The 9,459-nt window shown below is 40.0% G+C and overlaps 1 protein-coding gene across 1 annotated transcript; it reads right to left on the bottom strand.

The window, feature by feature from the left end:
- Positions 1-2,708: 2,708 nt before the first annotated feature.
- On the bottom strand, positions 2,709-6,194 carry LOC131324065 (pentatricopeptide repeat-containing protein At2g30100, chloroplastic). Its single transcript, XM_058355891.1, has 2 exons — positions 5,200-6,194; positions 2,709-3,837 (listed from the first exon to the last, which is right to left on the bottom strand). The coding sequence occupies exons 1-2, from the start codon at positions 5,938-5,940 to the stop codon at positions 3,058-3,060; spliced, it is 1,521 nt and encodes a 506-aa protein (XP_058211874.1). The 5' UTR covers positions 5,941-6,194; the 3' UTR covers positions 2,709-3,057.
- Between the last annotated feature and the right edge of the window lie 3,265 nt (positions 6,195-9,459).

Below are 9,459 nucleotides of genomic sequence, written 5' to 3'. Positions count from 1 at the left end.
AACGGCGGTGAAGCAGTCGTTGAACCAGCTAATTTATAAAACAAAATTGTCAATGGCGGTGAATGGGGGAGGGAGGGAGAGGAGAAATAGAAAGTGTGTGGGGTAAATAATTATGTGTGCTCACCTCATATTCTTTAGATAAGATGTGTTCAATATTATATTCTTAGTCGTCAGATTAAAATTGAAGGATCCTCCAATCCCTCGTGGATTGGAGAGGAGCCAAACTCGGAGTAATAAATTGCAGTGGAATTTGTAAGGTTATCAGGAACAAACTTAAAGGAAATTCCTTCACGTGCCCAGGAATAGGATTGGGACCATGTGTTTGCTAGTAAGCCAGTCTGTGCCTCGTCAGTCTGCTCATATTAGGACATCTTCAACTTCAAGTAGCGCCCGGGATCACATGGCCAGAGAGAGAGAGAGACCCATCAACCTCTGTTTCAGGGGGGAGAGAGAGAGACCGGTCAACCTCTTTTTCAGTTCATAGTTTCATACAATATCAGCCAATTAATGTCTGCTGCTGGGTGCCAAATGGCTCCCCAAAATAGCACACTTGTGCACAACATGCGTGTCCATTGCACAACACGCATGTTGTGCACAATCCGAGCCGTCGAATTGTGTATTTAATGATTCAAATCTCATCTCGGCAATGGACAACTGCTTAAAGCCATTTATTGTTGAGATAAAATCCGAATCATCAAATACACGATCTGACGACTCAAAATTGTGCACAATAGGCTCCCCTAATTCACCAAGATGGTGGTAGAAAGTCCTCAACAAAGACTCACACACCTATGGGCGCCATGGAGTACCATACCAACTCGGACTCGGTGGGGCACTTAAAACTTTTTTCCCCTAAAAATAGTTGTACTACTACTCCATTTCACGTGTGCAAAGTTCTCAGTGACTGTAGACAAACGTCACAAACCCAATGAAAAGTCCTTAATAATTAATTCGCCATGGCAATAGACAACTGGATTGTTCCAAGGTGATTCCTATTCATAACAATGTTCTACAATCCGTGGTAACATGCCCAAGCCAGCAAATACCCCGTGGGATTTCATGGCCATGTTTGGAGGATCTAAATAAAGAAAAGGGATAATAAAAAACTTGTCACAAGAAAGCCCTTACTTATCAATCTAATAATGCCTAAAAACCTCATTCAAGTGTTGTAACAATTCAGAAAACGTATTCACAAGTTTGGTTTGAGCTTTTGGGCATGTTAGATGGTAGGATAAGAGCGGTGGTTCTAAGGGGTGGGTCCCATATTATCCTTGTTTTTCATCGTTTGGTGTTTCATGTTTGGTTGCTAATGAGCAATATCAGTCAATCATAAACTTTGTGTTTGTAGATGGAATTGGGTGTTTGGGCCGGATTGGCCAACGGTGGTCTGTTTTGTCCGTTTAGTACCTCATGTTGGGTAATGGGCTCATTTGGTTTTAAAAGTGGAACAATAACTCTTTTTTTTTGTCTTTTTTTTTAAAAAATTTGCATTTGTTAATTTTGCGCAAACTTTTGTGACTTATTGATTCGTCTCGGTGAGAGGAATCGGAAAAGTAAAAATTTTTTATCGAAACTCATACTAATTTTTTTTCAAAAAGACAATAAGTAAAAAAAGGCTAACTTATTGACTTATATTTGTCTTTATTCAAAAATTTATGAGTTTCGATCAAAATTTTTTACTTTTCCGATTCCTCTCGTCGAGATGAATCAATAAGTCACAAAAGTTTGACGCAAAACAAACAAATGCAAAAAAAAAAAAAAATTGAATAAGGAGAAAAAAATAATTCACTCAACTTTTTATCCAAACCCACCCTAACTAGTACCAAGCGGAGGGGGTATTAGCTAGTCCCCTTCTCTAGATTATCTTCCTCCTCGTCCAACTATGAAAAAATAATCCAAATCATCTTTGTCCAATTTTTATCTCATTCTAACCAAACACAGTACAACTAATCCTAGTATTCATGTAATCTCATCTATTATCCCGTGGACCCCACTTGTCCCCCCTTAATCCCATCTTATCCAATCCCTCCAAAAAATAATCCAACAATCAAACATGCCCAAACAAGTTAGACCGTCGCAAGTCAGAAGAAGTAACCTTGGAGCAGACAATATTTAGTGCTTTCTTTCGGTAATATGTACTCAATGTAGAACAGCTTGTGGAAGAGTTTCCAGAGAAGTTGGACGGTCACAAGTAAGAAGAAGTAGTCAATTAGTTGTTTATTAATCATGTGGGAATGCTAAATACTCTTAAGTGTCTTCCAAAGTTCCAAGGTTGGTACTTTGTATTAAGCATAGTAGTCTATAAAGCATGGTTCTTTGTATCCTTCAGAGTCTAAAGACTCTGGTCGGTTCATGGTGTTTCACACAAGAGTTTTTAAGTGATAGTTCTAGCAGCAGTTGTTAAGCTTATAGGAGTATCTTTTACAAAACTAGCCTAACCAGGATTCTAATCCTAACGAAAAATACAACTTTTATCAAACTTTTCAATCAAATTGCAAATGTCCTCTATGCTTTGTATTCAAGGTGTGTATATCTTCCTCCTCCTTTTTTGAATTAAACCCCCAGTCTAAAACGAGATCTAACCACCACACCTACTAAAACAATGCATAGTCATTCTTTCTGCTACAACGTTGTGCCATCAACACAATAGATACAGTTCTATAGCAGGAAATTTCGTTAAAAAGCATATACACACAACCGAACAAAAATGGCAGAATAGAAGTATCACGTACCTTTAGCAAGAATACACGGCCTTTCTTATTACATTGTGCTGGTGTTCTTGATTATGTTTCAACGCCCACCAATATACAACTCTATTACAACATGAGAGCAAGAATACACGGCCGGCCTTATTACATTGTGCTAGTGTTCTTGATTATGTTTCAATGCCCACCAATATACAACTCTATTACAACATGAGAGCATAATACTCATAACGCATCTCTGAACTTTGAAGTTAATCCGTCCAAAGGAACTGCTCTGCCCAACATTATGGTTCCGCTCTTAGACCCACCCCAATCTATACATACGCAAATGAAAGCTTCTCATCTGAGCCATTCAAAGCATTTTTATTATCCAAAGCTTGTACTTCGTCAAGTGAAGATAAAAAAGACAAGGTCCAGTCAGTTCTTCATCAGAAAGGCGCTTACACAACTTCACGTAAGTTTCCACATCTCCCGTTCGTCGAATCCTTTTTCTTAGTCCCTGAAGCGCAGCTACCCTGTCCACAAACTCTGGATACAAACCACAGTCCAGCATTTTAATCACTGTCTCTGCCGCATCATCGAAATGACCACCTTTCATGTACCCTCTCAACAACCACATTAGGGTTTTCTTCTTATGCACAGAACCCATGACCTCAGTTCGAGACACCAATCGTGCAATGGGACCCTCTTCCTTCTGGGAAGCACAGATGGCTAAAACAATGTCGTAAAGTCCACTGTCAGCTTCCTTACCCACATATTTCATATTCCACAACTGTCTTTCAGCCTCTAGTCCACGACCAGCACAAATATACATGGCAAGGAGTCTCTCGTGAACCAACCCCAACCCACGAAGTGAAGGTCTTTCCTCTTGAATCACCCAGTTAGACAAGCGAACTCCATCGGTCACAAGATCTGACTGATATTTCTCCATGAGCCCAACAGTTTCTGGATCCAGTTCAGCAACTAAACCACTTTTGCTGAAACCTTTTAACTTGCGTAAAGCTTTTGCAAATTCATTCAGCTCTTTCACCACAGCTGTCATCGCGATTAGGTAGCTGTAGGCCTCTGGCCTCAACCCGGACTCTTTCAGGTCAATCACTAAGTTGACTGCATCCCGATATTTACCGTCCACCTGACAGGAAACGTATCATTGACATTTTTTCCCACAAGAAACAATGAAAACACACTAGACAATAACAGCCCTAGCTAAGAATTCAGAAGGTAAGAATGACCGCAACATATGCCAAAAATAAGCCTATCAAGCCATATTAATAGTTAACAAAAGAAGTAAGTTGGCTCAGATTGTAATATGTAAAGCCCATAAACACAAGATGTCATCTAGAGCAGCTCAACAGAACTTTTGGCATCTTGAGCTTGAGTTGAGCAAAATAGAATCGCTTTGGGATGTTTCGCTTCGGTTGCTTATTGAAACCAAAACATTCTCAGTAACTCTCTACACAATAGTATTAAAATCCAATATCTGTCAATTTATGAAACAAGACAAAAAAAAAAAAGGCAAAGGAAAGTCTTTCCAGCTTCAGCCAACACCCAAGAAGACGTATACTCTATGACGTCACTGTGTTTCCCAAAGTATCCCTTGTTTAATTTTTGAGAACTCAATTGACAGTCTGGCAGTCTATGTTAGTTGATACATCTGCAATGTATTGCATTAGCATTTGAAGCAGTCAAAACTGTTCAAAATACTCAAATCTTATTCTTAGGACCGAGTTGATTGTCAAATTTACTACTGGCTGTGCTTTCGTTGGGATTTAATATCATAAATTGAGGCGACGATAATGTAGAAGTCAAAAGATGGGCTTCATTCATTTCGCAGCATCCATGTCAAATTGAAATAAGTGAGATTTGAGAAATAATTCAAGAAATTTATAGCAAAGTAAAGAAGTCAGCTACTCTTGTACTGGTGTCGTTCCTTATGTCTTCTTCCGCATTGATGCCAACAAGGCAACAATCAAACACTTTTGCAATATTTTGTACATGTTAGATTTCCAAAATGTCAGTAAAAGTACCCTGGTCAAGATAATGGTATTGACATAGCAGAGAAGTCCAAAAAACCCAAATTAGCCATGAATACACATAAGGAACAGAAAAATACGAACGTGTAGGTGCACAATTGAAATTAAAAACATGTGTAGGTATGAGTGCATAGATTTTAAGAGAAAGAAGACACTGAGTAGAAATGCAGCATAACAATACATAGATAGATTAAGCGTTAATGGCATAATTCAGCAAACACATATCCATATCACGCATGATACACAATTATATTATCCCCGACATTTTGGTGCACGAAAAGATAGTTTGGTATCCACTCGTGAAATAAAATCTTGCAACATTAGAGAGCTTCCTGCAATTAAATGCTAGCAAGAAAATTGAAAATGTTACAGAGAGTATCAAAGAACACGCAATCCAAATCCCATAATAAAACCAAATACCAAGAAGATAAACTCTAGAATTATGATTAACAGAACCTCACCATCATCTTCCAAGCAAGATAACCAGCAGGGCCAACCTTATGCCCTTCCGCACGATCCTCCTGGTACCCGATCCCCCGTCTCAAAACCTCTTTCACAAACGAAACCGCTCTCTCCCCCTCCCCCATCTCCCAATAAATGGACACCGCCTCCTCAATCATACTAAAACCCGGCTTCAAACCAACACAATCCATATCCACAAGAACGTCAGCAACAAATCCCACGTCCTGCTTTCCTTCAATCAATTTCTTAACCCACGCGCACATTAGCGAGACCATAAGCTCCATCGTCTCCTCATCGACCCTGTTCTCCTTCCGGAGCCACTCAAACACCTCCAATGCACACCAAGAGTCTCTCCCCTCCTGCGAAAAATACACCAACACGAGCTGTAGCTCGCGAGCCGATAGCCGTTCGTTCATTTCCTCGAGAACATCCGACGGCTCCCGATTCATTCGCTCTAATTCCTCAATCGCCTCGAAAAACCCCTCACTCATCTCACCCTCATCGTCGCTGGTTAGAAACCCATCTAACTCAACCGAATTGAATAGCCTCAAGTCTCGAATTTTACTCCGTTTAGCTACAGCAAAACTAGGGTTTTGGCTATTGCAGATTATAATCGAAACCCTAGAACAAGATTGAATCTTTTTATTAAATTGAGGGATAAGTAGATGATACCGTAAGGAGGAGCACGTGCGTGTAATTCCTGAGTTGGTGAGAGAAGCAAATCCGTGGGGAGAAGCCATGTGCCAGAAAATTTCGCACGGATTCAGTATCTACTGTTTGGTTGGCCGGGAAAAAAGCATAAAATTTGCTTGGCTAAAGGGAAGTGAAAGAAACCCTAATCGGTGTGAGTGAATTTGATGGTGATAATGAAGCTAAATATCGCGGTGGCCGTCATTTGTCACGCCACTCGAGAGTGTGAGGACGACGAAAACACCGTAGAAAACGTTGGAGTGACGGCGGTGGCGACTCGAATGGAATTCAGCCGCAAATAAAGAGGATGAGAAATTACCAGAATACCCTAGCCTTTTATGAGTGTTTTAGTGATGTCTTTTTGTCGTTTTGAAAATCCCTCCTTTCCGGTTAGAGTTTCTCTTCCGATCAGTTTCTTTGAACTCCGTATGTATACTCTTTTCGTTCCGATTTGTTTGTCTTTTTTCACTATTTGAAATTTCTTATAAAATTGTCTATATATTTTAATTTTTAATATTTTTTATATGTAATATGAATTTTGTTTGATAGATCTCAATTAGATATAAAATATGATGTTTTCGAAATTATGAAAAACATTATAGATTATGAGTTATAAACAATTTTTTAAAAAGCACGTATGTCGAAATTGGACAAACAAACTGGGACGGAGGGAGTATATTTTTTCACTTGGCTTCTCTTTTATCAATGTGATGCTGTTTCGAGTTTCGATAAGGGTGGTAGTGGTGTCATTGGATGGAGCAAGGAAGAGGCAATGGAGACGAATCAAATCGATTGAATTGGCTTACCATTAGTGTGCGGTTTTGCCCTATGTAAGTGAAAGTTGTAATCGAAGATATTCGTGCGCAAAGTTAATTGGTTTAGGTTTTGTTATTTTCTTTTCTATTCGCAAATCGATGAATATAGTTGCACACACTTTGGCAACTTGGGGTTTGAGAGATTGTGGTATTTCTACTTTAGCCGCTAAACCTCTTGATTAGTTATTGGATTCTTGGTGGAACGATAATCTTCTCTACTACTCTTTTTTATCCATGAAAGTTCCTTACCATGTTGGGGAAAAAATCACTTTGTAGGGGATTCAATCACACTAATGTCAGGATCAACACTAGAGTCCCACTGCGTACAATACAGTACAAGTAGTGCAAGGAGTACGTATAACCCTAATGACGGCTATGAGAACTTGAACTTGGGGTTTGTCACATTTTTTCCCACTATTCTTATAGTTAAGGGGGAAAGCAAATGGCCGAGTTTTGTTCCTGCCTTAATTTTGTCTTTAGGAGTTTTTTGGTCTGGGCTGGACTTTAGGAAAGGGGTTCTTCCCGGCCGGTACTACTTGAGTGAATTGTGCCCCCTTAGGTTCTTGCGCACAAATACACACAATTAATTTTCCATGAGATCCTGTCCCTCACGCTCGCGCATCCCTTCCCTCTTTTTTCGGCATTTTCAGTCTCTCTCCTCTCTCTTCCCTCTCCACTGCCACGCGCACACACGCATTGACACACCCATCAACTGTTCCAATTCACAAATTCACACGTGACAAAGGACCTAGACATCTGTGTTTTGAGTCTTTTGAACCCCCCGCCTCCCTCTCTCTCTTCGGTTTAATTACTCTCCCTCCCTCCTCTCCCTTCCATTGCTCTCTCTCTCTCTTACCACTAGATACAAAAAATAAAAAGTAATTCCCACAAAATCACCTCCAATTAATGAAACATTAAATCTTATGAAAGTGCCCTAAACCTTAGGGTAGCTTATAAAAGTGCCTAAATCTTACGGCACCCTATAAAAGTGCCTAAACCCTAGGGTACCCTATAAAAGTGTCTAGCTAAACCCCAGGGTACCTTATGAAAGTGCATAAACTGCTAAAATCCTATGATAGAAAAATGCACCCTAAAACCCCTATAAAAGTGCCTAAACCTAAACGTAAATCCTAGAGTACCCGAATCTTGTTGATTGTACTAGAACTTGCATGTCGCGAGTGGGATTGGGATATCCATTTGTGTGTTTTAGAGTTGCAAGTCGCGCGCATATTTTTTTTCTTTAAGGGATTTAGTGGGCTCCTTGACTTATACGGAAAGGACTCTAAGGACTATGAAATTGAAAAGGGGGACCCGACCCATTGGTCAAAAATCCTAATTTTTAAAATTAAAAGGAGAGAGAGAAGTGTGTGTGAGAGAGAGAGTAATGGAAAAGAGAGGGAAAGGGAAGGGAGAGGAGAGAGGGAGAGTAATTAAACCGGACGGGGAGAGAGAGAGAGAGAGAGAGAGAGAGAGAGAGAGAGAGAGAGAGAGAGAGAGAGAGAGAGAGAGAGGGGTCAAAAGACTCAAAACACAGATATCTAGGTCCTTTGTCACGTGTGAATTTGTGAATTGGAACAGTTGATGGGTGTGTCAATGTGTGTTTACGCGTGGTAGTAGAGAGGGAAGAGAGAGGAGAGAGGGACTAAAAATGCCGGAAAAAGAGGGAAGGGATGCGCGCGCATGAGGGATAGGATCTCATGGGAAATTAATTATGTGTAATTGTGTGCAAGGACCTAATGGGACACAATTCACTTAAGTAGGACCGGTTGGGAAGAACTCCTAGTTTAGGAAAAGGCGTGTAAATTTGCTCAGACGCTGGTGGGCTGGGCCTTTCAAGAGACGGGCATTTTGGGAAGACGCCCAAGTTAAAGTCGGGCCAATCCAAGACTCGAACGGGCTCGGCCTGGACCAATGCAGGCCTGGACCAAAAGACCTTCATTTTGCAATGGAAAAGGTTCTCTCTATTTTTAGTATTTTTTTATGTTCTCTTTCGAATTTTTTAGGCTCAGACTCCAAACTACTAGTTTATTAGTCATGTTTTCACCATTTATGGGCTTATCCCTGTCTGCAATAACAACCCGGCCGCTGATCTCGTAGACCTTGCAAAGAAAAATCTTCATGTCAAAACTTAACTTGACCAGACATTAACAGCTACGTGGATAAATCACACTTGTTCTAGAAAAATTGTATAATATGTGGGTCGAAGATATATATGTTTTCACATTAAAATGCTGAAAAATAGACCGAGCTAAAGGATTAGAAATTGGATGAGAGCCGAACACACTTTTGAGATTACCTGAAACCGAACATGGCAAGTCACGGGCCAAATTTTTTGCACCTGTGATCAATATGTTTATTACTCGATCCACGTACCCAAAAACAAAAAAAAAAAAGATTCGTCTCAATAGAGGTAAATATTGATGAGGTGCATATGATCAAGCTTGAAGGTAAAGACTAATTTGTTGTGAAGCTAATTAATGGGATTGGGCATTCTAAATAAATAGTGTTAACAAGGACCACGCTAACTAATATACTAGTACGTACTAAATAATTAGACCCAAAAGCTGGCCCAATTTAGGGCTCAAATTAATGATGCCTGAAGTAGGTAAGAATTAAGTATATGCGTTTAATTAGAGAATTTTTTGTCATTTGTTTGCAAGGAGAGTTCTAGAGGGCAAAAAAGTTAAGCGTACATCACACTCGGTCAATGCCGTTAGCAGCGGCGACTTCTACATCTCTTCTCCCTCGTCCTTA

The sequence above is a fragment of the Rhododendron vialii genome, chromosome 1a (assembly GCF_030253575.1).
Source record: "Rhododendron vialii isolate Sample 1 chromosome 1a, ASM3025357v1".
Taxonomy (NCBI): Eukaryota; Viridiplantae; Streptophyta; class Magnoliopsida; order Ericales; family Ericaceae; genus Rhododendron; species Rhododendron vialii.
Note: the sequence above shows the minus strand (reverse complement) of the source record. Positions and strands in the feature narration are given on the sequence as shown.